The following is a 16,420-nucleotide window of genomic DNA, read 5'->3' on the forward strand; positions in this document are numbered from 1 at the left end:
CATAACCATCCTTGCTGTACATCAGTCTTCCAGAAGCAACTTATAAAGCAGTTACTTAATTATAATGCATTCCCAGTACTTCATATTAATTACTAGTCTAAAAAATAATAACTCTACCAAACCAGGTGTGGTAAGAAGTTCTAATTTGCAACATTACCCCAGAGAACTAGAGGCTATTCCAAACGACTCACCTGGGCTGGGCACCACTTACCGTCTAAACATTCGCTGTTCTCCCGAGCTCCCAGGAAGCACTTTGGATTGCCTCTGGACAGCTCCCACTGGACGCCCTTTAGCTATCTCAAACTCAACCTCCTCTAAACCTGTCAGGGTTTTTTTTTTTTTCCCCCTCCAAAACAAATTCTCTTTTTTATCTCCTTGTTTCCGTAAAGGGCACTACCAACCAGACTGAACACCGAGGTGCCATCTGCGCTCTACCTTGTCCCTCATCTCCTACATTACGTCGGTTTTTTTTCCCCCCCAGTTAGGCAGATCCTAGTTCCCTCATCCATTCCAAAGTTCCATCCTAATTTCTTGGATCAACTACTATCCCCGCCCCCAGTTGGTCTCTTCCCCATCTTTTCTCTTTTCAACTCAAGAGCATGAGCTATGAAGTCAGACGGCCTGGGATTGAATCCCAGTGTGACACTGAGCAAGTTCTATAAGCTCTCTATCCTAAAAAGCCTCACCTTCTCTTACAGAAAATGGAGACAATAATGGGACCATACCTCATAGGACTGTCCTGAGCATAAAATGAGATCATACCTCAAGGCACTTAGCACAGTGCCTGGCACATAGTGAGGCTCAACAAAGTTGGCAATCATGGTGACTTTACCAGTAATGTAAATTATAAAGTACTACTGTTTCATTCAAAGACTCCAAATATGGCGCTACTCAAGTATTCAGACTTTATCTCTCACTGTTCCTTCACCTGTAACTTACACATTAGTCAAACTGAACCCCCAGCTGGGCCCCCACGCACCTGTCACTCTTCCTCAGGCCTGTGCTCTCGTCTTTCCTCCACGTCGCATGTCCTTTTCAGACGATTCAAGTCCTATCTTCCTATTTTAAGACTTGACTCGAATGCTCCCTACTCCATAAAACCTTCCAGATTCTTCCAGAGTGTAAGTCACATTTCTCTTCTTTGAAACGTCATAGCATTTTATTGATGTATTTTTTAAAGACGTGCCAAGTCATTTGTGCGTTTGCTTTATTTATAAACCGACTAGACTCTAAATTCCCTGAGATCACTGACCATGTCCTAGTTGTCTTTATATTCCCCCAAACCCTCCAGCACCGACCTAGCACAGGGCATAGTCATTTACTCACAATGATTTATCGAGGTTCTACTGTGTGTCAGAAAACGTGACAGATGTTGTACAAAAAATACTTATTGAAATAATGGGAACTACTCAAGTTTTATGCCAGTGGCTGGATCCAATGACAAAGATTAGATATTAGGCTCTGAATAATAATAAAGAGTTTGTATTCCATCCTGACCTCTGCAGAAGCACTGCCTCCTCCTGCCTTTCAACATCCACTAACTAGCACTTTATCTTTAAAGAAGCAAACAGCCCATCATTTATTTTCGATTATCATAAAAATAAATGGCACGTTGGTCTTATAATCAGTTACCTTCATCCAAGACTTTAGAACACATTATCGAACATTTATCTCTCCTATCCATTCGAAAGAGAAAGGCAACAAAAGGTTGTTTCTTCTCAGAGCCCCTCTCCCCATCACCCTGAAAAGCCTTACACGAGACCCCACCTTTACCATTTCCAAGCTAAGGCTGGCAACAGGCAGCTCCTTCTTCTCAGCCACCCTGTACTTCAAGCACGTCTTTGGCATCCATCACCTTAACTACCTTTCAAGGTCTTTTTAAAAATACCGAGCAATGACTCTTTGGTCACATGGGCTAATAGTCCTAATTTTACCTCCTAGCCACTCAATTTCCCAAATGAAACTTTACTCCTCAAATGATAACTATGTTCTGGATGAATGTTTGACAGACATGCCAGTAAACTTACCTACTCCCTGGTTTTTCTTTTGCAAATCACAGCAATACTGCCAAAATTGTCATGTAAAAAATGCCGGCATTAGTCAAATCTAATGTCAACCAAGCAATCTCCTGTTCTTAGCCTCATGCGACAGAAGGGGTGACTGAAGTTCAAAGTAACAGCCAAGTAAACAGCAGGCATGACCCACAAGCAGGGTCTTCTGACAGCTCTGAGCCTCTCCTGCTCTAGTCCAGCTGTGACACCCCCTCCCAGTTACCCCTTGCGACCTCTTGATAGTACTTACTTGTGCCTGAAAGCGGAAACGAAGGAGCAATACTGGCAGCTGTACTTGTCCTCGCGGGTGAACATGGCCAGGGCCAGATGGCTCCTCTCGTGAGAACGCAGCCCCTGCATGGACATCAGGACTCTGTCACATTGACTACAATGGTATCCCCCCGGCCGGCTTTCATCCGCCAACATTCCATCAAGCAAGCAGTGTTCACCATCCACCCGGTCCACCAGGGCGCCACTGGCATCTTTGGCTGCTTCCAATCCATCCAGGAACAAGTGGGAGGGGTCTTCAGCCTCCTGCTAAGAGAACCACACACACACACATGCCCCACCAACAAAATAAATATCCATCATCATTTGCCCCAGCTTTCCTCCTCTCCCTTCACTCTCCCACATTCATCAGCGTTTCCTGCCAGAGCGTCCTTCCCCGACTCCGGCTCCCCAGAGACGGAAGGCAATCCCGGCCGCCATTCTTCATGCAGTGGTGCCGATTTTAGCGGACATAGGGCGCTACTGCCTGGGAAGTGTGAGAGAGGGGCTCTTCCAATTTGAAGACAGTTCACTCGCTTACCCCCTATCTTAAAAAGAAAATTCAAATTGCGATCCCACCTAAACTGACATAAAGTAGGGTGAAGGTTATGGCTCAGAGATAGGGAAGGAAGGAAGGGAGGGAGGGAGGAAAAGAGGGAGGAAAAAAAAAAACTAAGTAGTTTGGGCATCTAGGAGCCTTGGGCCATCCTTGGGAAGTAAAGGAAAGTGAAAGATCCTGCCCTCTGCCCCCCACAGTCATCCCCTCCCCACAGACTGTGACTTCACCCCATGACTGAGGGTTGCTGTATCATTGATTCAAAAAAAAAAAAAAAAAATAAGCAGCAGCCTGGTTTTAAGTTATTCATGTTTCGAGGTAGCTCTTTGGATTACTGATTACACAGGAAGAGCCGCGTTGTCTCCCTTGAGTGAGTCCAGGAAACAAGGCAGGACACACCACAGTGGCATGGAAGAAGCTGACCGCTGCTGCCCCTGGGAGCCACTGTGCTGGCGACAGCCAGGAGGCTTCAGTCTTCAAAGAAGAAAAGCAAAACAGGACACAAGAACAAGAAGGGCAGATGACAAAAATATATTCACAAATCCAGAGAGAAAGAGCAGAGGCCTGAAGGAACTTCTCCGCTCAAAAACGACAAGTGCTTAGACATATCCTAGAAGGCAGGGGTGGCGGCGTGGTTATTGAAACAGTATCTGCTATTGGAATTACAATGTTCAAAACAGGTGGCCTAATAAAGGTCAGGGGAAAAGGGAAAGCAGTTGTCAATAACATACAGGTGAGGAGATGGGGGAGGCAAATCAGGTCAACAGGCTCTCAGGGCCAACTGTGACTTGAAGGCTTTTAGATTTTGATTTACTGTCTCTTCCGATCCTCAGAGGACCCAGGACAAGAAGTAAAAGATGGATTCTCTTGGGCTCTGTGCATTGTCAGCCAGATGAGAATGGTAAGAAGCCAGGCAGTGGGAAGAGCAGAAGATGATGGGAACAGAACCCACTTCGTTCCTCTCAAGAGCTGGGGCCACTGGGAAGAGCAAACGTCTAATGGCACTACATGCAGAACAGAAGGGCGACCCAAAGCCTCCTGCACCGAGAGGCCCAGGTCTTCCGTTCCCACCAAACTATCCACGTAGAAGGGAACCAGATCGAAACGCGACCGGGTCGAAACGCGAATGACGAGAAAGGTCCAACCTGCAAAGAAATCAAAACAAGCCAGACCGACCCAAGCATCACTCAGGAATGCCCACATTCGAGGACGCCCCTTCCCGAGCGGCTTGGAGCAACGGGGTTAATGAGTAACGCGAATCGCTCGCACACAAGAATGCTCATCCAGACCTTCCCACGTCTCACCTTCACGGCGGCAGACACGGCGGGGACGCTGCCATACTGAACGTGCTTTCGGAGGTGATTGCAGATGGCTCGGAGCGTCGGGTGCACTTCCACACAGAATTTACACTTGTAGCCCACCACCTTCCTCTCCTTGATCTTTGGCACCTCTTCTAAGTGACCAAAAGGCTGGTAAAATACAGTGGTAGCCATCAGTACTCCGAGCCCTCCCTCAATGGCCGGCATTTATTCTTGTAGCTTACTAGCAGATTTTATTTTAAAGCGGATTAGCAGGTTAAAAACCAAGGGAGATATACGTGAGTATTTTTACATAACGAATTCGTCAGAGTCGTGGCACACTGCCTACTATGCAAAGTCTCTGGAACCCGAGTATGTTACGACTTGTGAGGAGAGAAGATTTCTGTGCAGAAGCCTCATCGTCACTGCCACCAAGTTATCTTGGTTTTCAAACCAATTTCAACTACGCAGGTGAAACGTTGCATAGCTACGCCATTTAGTGAGCTTCTTGACAAGAAAAAGAATCTACTCCTTGAGATGTTAGGTTCACGTAGCAACGCTGCAGACCGAGACATGGCTGAGAAGCGCTAATGAAACCAAGAGACGGTCCGCAGCTGCCTTAGGAGGGAGAGCGAGCGTCGTCGTGGAACTGGGCCTCGGATAAGGCTACTTGGCAGAAAGAAATACAGAGAAACCACCCCAACCCTCCCCTGGGGAGCCTCGGGAGGAGTGAGAGGGAGGGGCACAGGACCGTGGAGAAGGGTGAGCATAGACTGGGGATAATCAAGCTCGAAATGTTTAATTGACTTATTGAGCTCTCTGGCAAGCTAAGTCACTAGGAAGCCTGTAGCAGTTTGGCTGGCAACGAAGAAGTGCATGTGGGCACCAGTGATGAGAGGCCTCCTGGGGGAAGGGAAATCAAAACATATCCTTACCCTCTCTTGTTTGAAATCTGCAAAAGCACCATCTGCATATTTCTGCTTGCTCAAAAGCTGTTTCCTCCTCTCCTGACGTTTGGCACGCTTCTGGAATTCCTCATTGTGAACGTTCAAGTGTGAGGTCAGCTCCGCTGTGCTTTGCAGTTTGCTATCACAGTGCTTACACTGGTAGGCGGAGTTCTGCAGGCGAGGGCCGTTGCCTAGGATGACGAAGTCCCTCTTCAGGTCCCGACTGTGGTGGTCGGTGTAATGCATGCACAGCAGCTCCGCCGTGCTGAAGGAGAGCTTGAAGCACTTGATGCAGCGGAACGGGAGCCACTCGATATCCGGGCCTTCGCCTCCCTCCACCTCGGCTTTCTCAAAGCTGCCTCTCTCTTCCTCTTCCAGCAGTAACGGCTTCTCGTGCTCGTCCGCGTAGACCGCGGTGAAGTAGCCCCCCAGCTTGCTGGCGTGCTGCTTCTTGGGGAACACGCCCGGGTGGCGCTTCATGTAATGGGACACGATGCCCTTCTTGCTGAAGGACTGGAAGGAGCACAGGGAGCACTTTTTCTTCTCCACTGCCCGCCGGAGCTCCTCGCTGAGCTGCGGGGAGTCGTCCTTGGGTGGGGATGGGATGATGACCTTGTTGGGCTTGTCGCTGATGGTCCTGGAGGCTGCCAGGCAGTGGGTGTAATACGCGTCGATGTCATGGCGCTTCTGGTAGTGGGCCGCCAGCCCTTTGCGGATGGGGTTGGTGTAGGCACACAGCGCGCACTTGAAGAGGTTGTTCTTGCCCTCCGGCTGGGCTCGGACGTTGTTGTGCTTGATGCGGTAGTGCCTGGCAATGCCCTTCCTCGTGGAGCAGAAGTACTTGCAGAGCTGGCACCGGAACACAGTGTGCGAGACCAGGTGCGAGGTAGAGAAGTGAGAAGTGGACACGGGCTCCTCTCCCACCTCCTCCTCGGTGATGGAGACTTGGGAGGGGCTCACTTCAGTGGTTATCTCGGGCTCGAGGGAGACTGGCAGCTTCGGAGGCGACTGGGAAAAGACATCAAATTCGGGCTGATTGTGATACTTCTCATAATGGATCTTGAGTTTCTCCAAAGTGCCATGCGTGTAAGGACACAGCTTGCAGCGGTAGGCGCCATAGCCTTGCTTGAAGATCCTGCTCGTCTCCTCCACGTCGTTCTGGGCTATGTCAGCCGATTGTTCCACGTCATGCACGAAGTCCTCGGCGGTCACCTTGACGGACGGGTGTCGCTTCTGGTAGTGGGTCAGGACGCCGTGGATGCGGGTGTTGATGTACGGGCAGTGCCTGCACTTGTAGACGGCGCCTGGGTTGATGTCGATGTCCTGGGCAAAGTCGGCAGCCTTCACTTTCATGCCCGGGTGCTTCTTCCCGTAATGCGTGAGAAGGCCATGCAGGTTGTTATACTCAGACTGGCACACCGTGCACTGGTACGGGGTGGAAGAGATGGCGGGGTTGGCCGAAGAGAGCTGGATGCTTTTCTCCGGGGAGAGTCTTGCATCCTCTAGGCATTCAGGTTCCTGCTCAGGGAGTGGGGTGGGCATACTGTTTTCACAATTCATATGGCCCACCAACTCTTCGGATGGAGGGATGGGATTCTCAATAACATCTTTCTCCTTGATGATATCCAGCAGCACCGACTCGTCACCATTCATGGCCCAGGGGTGGAATGCTTGGTAGTGATTGGTGATGTCCCAGATGGAGAGAGCTTCAAAAACACAGTCTCTGCATCTGTACGTTTTGGCTTCAGCTGGCATCATGAGAGAGGGAGGGGATGGGTCTGGCCCAGCCCAAAGTTTGGTAGCCATGTAAGTATAGTCAACGTAATGTTCAGGGTGCCTCCTTTGGTAATGTAGGAGCAAACCACTGGGCTCCACGTGGGAATAGATGCACCACTCGCAGTGGTAGCCAGCTTCTATCAAGCCGTCTAGAAATGCCCACCTCATGATGGACGTGACCGTGGCCTTCAGGGCGGGGTGGTCCTTCTTGATATGCTTCCTCAGTGCATAGAAGTAGGGGGAGGTATACGAGCACTGCCTACATTTGAGTGCTCGCAGTTTGGTTTTGTCCCGCTCCACGCTGGAGGGGGAGACGAGCACGCAACTGGCAGGCTTCTTCTGGTTACGGTCGCAGAGGCTTCGGATGGTGGCCGTGTGCTGCCGGATCACGTCTGCGTTGGCCTTGAAGTCTCGGTGCTTCTTCTGGTAGTGAATGAGTACCCCTTTGACCGTCCGGTTCCCGTAATCACAGTGCTGGCAAAAGAACATCTCATTCTCCACAGGGGGGCCGTCTCTCTCGGAGCTGCTTCGGTTCAGCTGTTGCATGGGGGCAGGGGGCCGAAGGGAGCCTTGGGGCCCCTCAGCCCCTCTCATCATTGCAGCTGTGGGAGGAGCCTGTCTGATATATTTGGCAGTAACCTTTATTTCTGGGTGTCTTTTCTGGTAGTGGACAAGCACGCCCACAACTGACCGATTGCTGTAGGAACAGTGTTTGCAGTAGTAAAGCTCAGTACTGAGGTCTGGTGGCGGGGGTTGTGGGGGGGGTGGGGAACCCATGTTGGACATTTTGGGAGACATTGGAGCACCCACCTCAAATGATAATTGAGAAAGGGCAGAGCCCCTGTCCACAGACACCATTCGCATGGTTTTCTGGATCCTAAAGTAGGAAGCCTTTTCTTCAGGGTGTTTCTTCTGATAATGAACCAAGACAGAATGCATGTTGGGGCTCGCAAATGAGCAAACGTCGCAGTCGTAAACGACAACGGTGTTAACCGAGGGGTCCTTTTGATTTTCACATTCTGGAGTAAACGTCTTTGAAGGAGTGCTTTTGTTAAATGTAGCTGGCAAACCGCCACCACGAGCCACGGGAGTGGACGTTGCCAAGTTCTTGGGCGCCGAGTTCAGAATCTCCCTCAGCGTCTGGGATTCCGTGTTCAGCCCTTCCTGCTGCTCCACGACGTAGCTGGAAAATATCATCGCGTTGTTTATCTTCACTGTGGGATGCATTCTTTGGTAGTGTGGCATCAGGCTTCTAACATTCGGGCTCGTGTAGGAACAAAACCGACACCGGTAGATCAGGTCCGAATGGTCGAAGTTGAGTACATTCATGGCTTCCGGGTGGTGCTCGCCGTAATGCTGCTGCAGATCTTCGAAGTTGGTGTAATCGATGTAGCACTCCAGGCACCTGTACACTGCACTGTGATCGTTGGGGTCCAATATGTACCTAAAGCTGAACTTAATGTACGGGTGCATTCGCTGATAGTGGGTGCTGACACTCCGGGCTGATTTGTTGTTAAAGTCACAGTGTTTGCAATAGTAAAGCCTTCCAGGGTCACTAAAGTCTGCATTTTCATTGCTGTGCTCAGCCCCGTAGATTGGCGTCTGGGTGCTGAGCAGAGCAGTATTGGAAATTTGGTGATCCTTCAAGTTTGTCGAGCCATAATAATCCTCTTCATCTTCAGAAAGGGTGAGCTCGATCTCAGCCCCGTTGGTGGCGTTGTAATCGTGGGTGATGCTTCTGAAGTTGGGTTCCTTCTGGGGGTCACTGGCGTCTCTCACCCAAATCTGTTGGGTTGAAAAGGCAGTGGGCACCTCCAGGACTGGCTCTGTTGGCTCTTCTTCCCGGTCCAACTCAACCTCTATCTCCACTTCATTGTCTTCCTCTTCCTCCTCGTCATCCTCGACATTGATCACCGCGTCCTCCTGCTGTTTGGTTTGGTTAATTTTGCTCTGCAGGTTGCTTGCGATCTCGTCAATCCTAGTCCTCTTCTTCACGGGTGATAAATCGAGAGGAAAGTCATTAGCGAGCTTCCTAGAGGCCTTAGCTACAAAATTGTTCTTGGAGGACAACCCAAGAATTGAGGTCTGACTTTTCTTCACAGTGTTGCTGGAAGAGGGGTGGCTGTCTGTCTCACTTTCCAATGGTAGGCTGGAGGGCTGCCCCTCAAATTTTGGCAAGTTGTCGCAGAATGAGTGTTTGTGCTGCTGATGGACTCTTAGCCCTTTCAGAGTCGTGGTGGAGTAATTGCACATGGTGCATTTGTAAGGGTGCAGAGGTGGGGCTTGCACAGATGGCTGTGGTGGCTGTGGCGGTGGGGGCTGTGGCTGGGGTGGCACCTGATGTGGCGGCTGTAGCTGCGGTGGCTGCGGCTGTGACAGAGGTGGTGGTGGTGGTGGCGGCGGTGGCTGCGGCTGTTGCTGCTGCAAGGGATCCAGCATGACTCCTGACTTTCTACCATTGATGCTCGAGCTCTCATAAGACACTACGCCTTCATTCAGTGAGGAAGAAATGCTTTCACTCTGGGAATTCATGGCATCCCAATCTGACGTTGTACCCGTGTGACACTGTTTGTGAGCCCCCAGTTTTAATGAGCTCTTGCAAGTAAACGGACACTCGTCACATTTGTAGACAGCTGTCTTTCCAGATAGGTGGATGTTTTCTATATGACGAGAGATGCTACGTCGATGCATGGTGAGGAAAGGACAAAAGGGGCACTGGAACCTGTTCATGAATCTTCTAAAGGGAATCCCCTTTGTCTCCAACAATTTGTTGCAGTCTGATCCCATGAGCTGCTCTGCAGACATGGCTGCTGTCTGGTGATCTATAGCATTTAAGCCATTCTCGCTGTCTATTTCATTTAACTCTTCATCAGAACTAGAGTCATTCAGCATGCTGTTAGTTTCCAGGTCGGCAGAAGAATTGGTCATGTCAGCCATTCCATAACGAGATCTCTCTGCCAAGTTAACAAGGCCAGAATTGTGAGGTGACTTCGGCTTCATCTGAGGGTAAGACATGGGCGAAAACTTGGAAGCTGAAGAAGAATTGGGTCTCATGATGGAGTTGCTGATGGAGCCCCTGTAGTTGGAGACGTTCGCGTTAGTTATCTCCCGGCTTGCAGCATTCATGGACAGGTAGGTGGAGTTGGGAGTGGGGCTGGGGGGGTTCTTGTTCTGCACTTCAGGTAGATTCGTCCCTTCTTGTTGCTGTCGGAGACTGGAAAGGATCTTGACCATACTGCGGTGCTTCTTCATCATGTGGTCACACCAGCGTTCTCGGCGGGGTGTCTGGTAGCTGCACCACTCACAGCAAAAGTTGCCTCGAGACTTGGTCAAAGGCTTGACCATGGATTCTAAGATGCTGCGCTCTACGACCTCCGCTGGCAGCTCCTTGCAGGGGTCTTGCAGGGACATAGGCGGGACCATGGGGTCTGGCATCGGAGCAGGAATAGGTGGGGGGGCAGTGGTCTCCTTCAAATTGTTTTTGTGGTACATCTTCTGATGCTTCATTATTCTCGCCCTCCTTGGTGACTTGTATGTGCAAAACTGGCAAGAGAAGACCTTTCCAAATCCCTCATGCATCATGATGTTATAATTTAAGGATCCTGGAATGGGGGGTCCCACCGAACTCCCTTCAGCTTGGGCTCCGTGGACCTTCCTAGTGTGTTCTATGAGGAGGTTTTTTGACCTGAAGTAGCGCACGCAGAACTTGCATTGAAAAAACTTGCTCGTTGGTTTGGGATTAGGGACAATATGCTGACTGTAATATCCTGGACTGTGGCCATAGTAACTTCCGGTTCCCAATGCAGCTGCATTTTGACCTACAGAGAAAGCATAAGGTAAGTGGGATGAGAAAAGCCAAGCAAAAGAGAATTAAGAAATTCAATTGTGCAAATCAATTTTTCATTTCAATTATTCTTCATTAATAAACATCACACTCAAAAGGCCTAAGAGCTCAAGATGAGGCCCTGAAGAATATTAATGAAGCACTAACAAACGTACACATGTTACTTTTCATGGGAGAACATGCAGTGTTCTCATCTTTTAGGTACAATATCCTTCTCATCTCCATTAATGTGCCACATAGCTATAAAAGTACAACTGTTTGAGAGATTAGCTTGTTTCCCAAATTGAAAGGAGACTAAGAGACATAAGGAAGCTTAGAGGACAATAACTTAGGATACTCAAGAAGAGAAACATTGATGCCCAAACCACAAAAATGGCTCAAAGGAGCAAGAAACTCTGTAGAAGCCACGCATATCAAGAACCACGGCCACAGGCTCAAAGCAGAAGAGAGCAATGGCCTATAGCAGTTAGCACAGATTTACCTGATAAATCCTCTGCAATCACAAATTCATCCTTTATAGAAGAAAACTCCACCTCCGTCTGATTCCCGGCATTCATGGACCCGGATCGTGGCTCGTTAGCATTGTCTTCAGCAACGTCCGTCGGCTGTAGAAATGCCGTGTGGACATCCTGAATGTGCGCCTTGAGATCTTCGTAAGACGGGGCTCTGAAGTCACAGCCGTCACACTGAAGCACCTCCATGATCTGGGGCTACCCTCTCACATCAGGAACCTGTGCCAAAAGTCAGGACAAAACATCGTAAGGAGCGCACTAAACGCGGACCCCAAGCTGATCGGGCTCGAAGTCCATTAATGGGAAAATTCCAAGATTGGCAGATTTCTCTTACTGAACTCTACCGGCTGGAATACTGACCAAAGGCGGACAGTCAGACATATTGGGAATGATGTCCTTGACTTCATAACTTCAAAGAAGGAAAAACGAAAACCAGATAAACTTTTTCTTGCGTGACATAAATATATCTTCTGATGCCATTTGTCAAGAAAACCCTCAATACTTCCAAAGTTTTAGCAGTTTCTGAATTTCCTGACTGAATTCAAATTTCTTGGCAAGTAAATACTGACTTTGGTTCTGGCTTGGACCCATCTTCTTTTTGAACTAGAACCTTCTCAGAAGTAAAAAAAAAAAAAAGGACGTTTATACAGAAGGACAAATTTCAATCTTTATTCACTTTTAATATAACACTGATGTTTTATCACTAAATAGTGAAATACTATTGAATCTCAGAATGGTGATAAAGCTTTTATTATTTTAATCAATAATTTTAAGAAATAAAATTTAAAAAATAATTTTATTATTTCAATTGAATATCTTAACTGATATTGGGATACACTTCTTTCCTCCCTTCCACAAACACGTTAGTTGCTTTTTTTTTTTCATGAGCTAAATGGTTATTTGCTTTTTACTACCTACCAATTATAACCTAACAGCTTCTCCAATCTAATTAGGTCATAAAATATCTCATGAGATTCTCAAACAACCACCTTCGGATGACAATCTGGTTTCTTGTTTAAAGTTGCACCCTGGTACCTCAATTTACATTAAGGCAACAGAAACTCACGGTTTTGAAGAGTGGCTTCTAAGTCATGTTTTTATCTTTTCCCACTGTTCTCCTTTACAAATGTGAAGTATATATCTGGACACAAAAAGCTATGAACCTGATGTAAAGAAAAACTTGCCCAGCTACCTTCATTCTGTCATTTACTGTAAATAGAAATACACACACACACACACACACACACACACACACAGCTGCACACTAATTCCATGGAGAGCGTCACCATTAAGAAGTTAAAAATGTATTTGAAGGTGTAGTCCTTCCTATCTTAATATATATCCTGAGTTGAGATACCCAGTTATTATCTTAATGAAGTGAGTTACTTTACTGAGCTCACCGCAAACTCTACTGAGTCATTGTAATCTAGAACCAGATGGCCAAGAACTAAGGCTGTAGCCAACTCTATCTATACTTTTATTGTATAGCAACTTTCTCTTCTTTCATTGTAAAAGATAAATTATTCCTATAGGAGAACAAAGTCTAGTAATATGTCAATGGAGCAAAAGAAGCCATTGCAGGAGGATTTTCTATGAAAGAATGCTCCTGCTGATAGCCTGCTAAAATAACTTCTGGCAAGTCCAGCTCTGGACCGACTGAGCTTGCAGGGTGAGACGCAGATATTTACCTCCTCTCCTTTCACCCAGCAATTTATCCTTTTTCAATAAACACTGAACTGTGCACCAGAGTCTTTTCAGCTAACTAAGCCTCAATATTCCAGATACACAAGCTTTTATGTCTAAGCACCAACCCAAATTGTGTGGAAGAGGTTGCTATCAGCTCTGGATCAAATTACAGCAGTCACTGAGGCCCCACCCCACGTCTCCTTTCGCACAGTCCATTAGACCTGAAAACAAATTTTTCCATGGTGCAGACGACTCCTGCATTTAGAACACTTCACAGAAAAAAAGCAGATCATCCAGTGTGCACGTCCCATCCCCCAAGCTTAGTCCTTTCATCTCAGCCAAACAAGCCACAGCTCTGCTGAATGTGTTTATCACACTTTCAAGAGATATGAGCTCCTGCGTCACTGAAGCTCTAAGACTCACTAAGCTGCCCTAGTCCTCTGAGCTTAGAAGCAGCCATTTTAGCTCAGAGCTTCTCCTCCGTGCACAACATGGCTTCTCTGGGCTTCTGCAGGCTGACAACCAGACGTGAACGGTAGAAGGGCAGGCTGGGCTCCTCCTATGCCCTTCTCTTCCCAACAAAGAATGAACTGTTTTCATTCCTTTCCGAAAAGCTGCACCTTTCTCCTGCTCAAATGTCATGCATCAAGATCTCCAAAGGTTCTTTTATCCCATGATTGATATGCTTGTCCGTTAGTCCCAGCAGAGCACTGGCTACTGCAGGACGCTCCTGGGCCAGACCCTGTTCTACAGCAGGGTTTGGGGGTGGGGTGGGGGGAACCTCCAGAATGCCTTGGCTTCTTGGGAGTCTTCCTTCCACACACAGAAGACATACCATCCGACTCTGCTTGCCAGATTCCAAAGTCTAATGACCTTTGTTAATCACCAGCCAGTCTGTCTGCATCAGCAGACCCTGCCAACAGACACACCCTTCAACACAAAGGCTGTAGCTATTCCTTTTAAAAGAGGTTCTCTGAAAGCTCCATTGTGTAGCCCAGAGGAAAACAAAATCTCTTCCCTTCAAAACTTCAAGCCTTTAGAAATAACGCAACAAAAGCCTTTCTGCTGTGTGTCTTTTGGAAAGTTTGAGCCTGGTTTCACAGTAGCTACAAAAATTATGGATCTGAACAAGGAAATCAGGGCACCTTCAGCATTAAGTCACCTACCCCGAGATGAAATTTATCTCTCTATACAGTTCTCTGATACTTGGGTGTCTTCTGAAGCTTTTATCAAGGATTCTAACTTCGCTGGATGCAAACACAAACCAACAGTCTCCTTGTTCTGCTACAAAGGAGATTAAAGGGTTATGAGATCAGAAAAAAAAAAAAGCCACTGATTTGGAAAAAGAGAGATGATGAAAGTGATTTCCTAATGGGTTCTAGCTTTAATGTTGTTACAGCCTCTACCTCAAAAATAGCTCAGAGCCTTAGAAGAGGTTAATCTCCTGGCTGCTGAGAGAACCAGCCTCAGGTACGGCTGAATGGCCTTCAATCTGATGTCTGCACCAAGTCCTGAAATGAGGATGTCGCCTCCTTTGAAAGCCATTTTGTCTTTGTGTACACATTTCTCCCGAAGACGCTGACAGAAGAAGAAAACAGAAATTGCCAGCATGGCCTAAACAATCAAAGAAACAGAAACTTGATGTGTTTATGAGACTGAGGATGTACCCTTGTGTGAGAAATGAGATGGGAGAAGAAGGGAATAGGGAGGGGGAGGCAACGAAAGCTGGGCCTGAGGACGACCCCACCATCAACCAGAGTATGTTTCTGCAGCAGATGGTAATCCTCTGAGAAACCAATGACGAGGACAAAGATGAGAAATAAGCTCTGCATAATTGACTGCTTCATCAACCCAGAAGGAGCAGCAACCTTAAAGAGCTAAACCTGACTGATCTGCTACAAAACTATGATCTAAAGTCAAAAGCCTTGATCTCATATCTCCTCACTTCATTTAAAATTTCTGTAATAATGAGATTAGCAATATTTTTTCCTCACTGACCCAAGCAGCAAAATCACAAGCAGAAGAAGCTCCTGAACTAACTAAAAAGAAATGCTATTTCAAAAGGTCATGAGATGAATTTACAAATCAAACAAGCAAACCCCCCGCCCCCCCTAATCTCTTACCCCCAATGCATTATTTCCATCCGGTGACTAGACTCTTAAACACCACTCATGATGATGACGTCTGCTAGATGAATATGGATTCTTTCTCAAATAATCTAGTCTCCAATGCGATCAGTTCTCCTACATGCAGCCCCTAGCCCAGGGGTCCCCAATCCCCAGGCCACTGGTACTGATCCGTGGCCTGTTAGGAACTGGGCCGGTAAGTGGCAGAGGAGAGAGTGAAGCTTCATCTGTATTTGCAGCTGCTCCAGCGCTAGCATCACCGCCTCAGCTCCACCTCAGATCATCAGGCATTCGATTCTCAGAGGAGCACTGGTCCCTGGTGCCAAAAAAGTTGGGGATCGCTGTCCTAGACCAACTTAATTATTCATCACTCTCCAGTGCTACTTATTATCACTTGTTGGTTTGTTCGATTTACATTAATAGTTTGAGGATTTCAAAATTTGGGGTTTTGCTGGGAAACCCCAAATCTAATTTTCTATATTTGACAAACTCTTGAAGTCATATTTAAAGAAAATCTAAAGATTTTGTTAATGATTTAGGATATACACATGAAGATGGGGAAAGGGAGGTTATGGATACAGGGTGCTCTTAAGAACACCAATTTTAATTTACACCATTTGCCCATACACTTTATGCGCTTAGAATCCCAGAGATCCAGGATGCCTCTGTTTTCCTCCTGTGAAGGTGAGAGGAGACAACCCACAGCCTCATGGAGAGTCCTTCTCATTCACTGCCCAGAAGTAACTGGAGACAGGAGAGGCACCCTTGACATTTCACACAGGGTTCTCCCAATTCTGCCACCAGCCACCCTGGCCAGGGTCGGCTTGGCGAGCCCTGCTCTTTAAGCCCGCATGGCCCAGGAGCATAAACATGGTCTTCAGTCAAAATCCCAACTGTCTCCAGGAAGAGCCCAACTTAAACACGCAGGCCTTGCCTGGATCTAACCTGTTCTCCGACTCAAGGACTCTGGCAGACCAGGAGTAAAGCGGTGAAGCACCCCAGCCACCGGGACTCGGCAGCAACTAATTATAACCTTCAAAGCCTTAGAGAAACAGAACCAGAAACACCATCAGGTGCTTTTCCTCTGTCCACTCCAGAAACCTAGTTTCATTTATGAGACACTGAACTCCCCAGTTCTCCTGAATCGCAACTCTAATAAAAGGCTTTAGTTAGCACCTGTTGTTTGTGCTTTTCTTACTTTCCTTTCCTACGAGTGGAAAAACCAATTATCCAAGGACAGGTAGTGGAATGTGTAAGCTTTGGAATAGTTCAGCTAGGAAAACAAAAAATCAGGAGCCTAAGGGTTGTTCTACAAATATATTTGTATATCATAAACTGTTGATATGATGAGGTCAAT

At 47.4% G+C, this 16,420-nt stretch overlaps 1 protein-coding gene across 12 annotated transcripts in view; it reads right to left on the reverse strand.

Annotated features, from left to right (window-relative positions):
- Positions 1-16,420, reverse strand: part of ZNF462 (zinc finger protein 462) — a 132,471-nt gene that overhangs the window by 65,937 nt on the left and 50,114 nt on the right. For 7 of the 12 annotated variants that reach the window (XR_001595045.2, XR_004950095.1, XR_004950096.1 and 4 more), the window contains exons 2-5: positions 11,221-11,470; positions 5,108-10,713; positions 4,179-4,343; positions 2,302-2,588 (exon numbers count right to left, since the gene is read on the reverse strand). Coding sequence is in view for 8 of the 12 variants with exons in the window: in XM_016129992.2 (XP_015985478.2) it covers positions 2,302-2,588; positions 4,179-4,343; positions 5,108-10,713; positions 11,221-11,440 (6,278 nt within the window). In the remaining 4 variants the exon portion in view is untranslated. The other 5 variants (XR_004950097.1, XM_036218265.1, XM_016129994.2 and 2 more) reach the window with 5 other exon arrangements.

This window comes from Rousettus aegyptiacus, unplaced genomic scaffold (genome assembly GCF_014176215.1).
Source record: "Rousettus aegyptiacus isolate mRouAeg1 unplaced genomic scaffold, mRouAeg1.p scaffold_m13_p_3, whole genome shotgun sequence".
Taxonomy (NCBI): domain Eukaryota; kingdom Metazoa; phylum Chordata; class Mammalia; order Chiroptera; family Pteropodidae; genus Rousettus; species Rousettus aegyptiacus.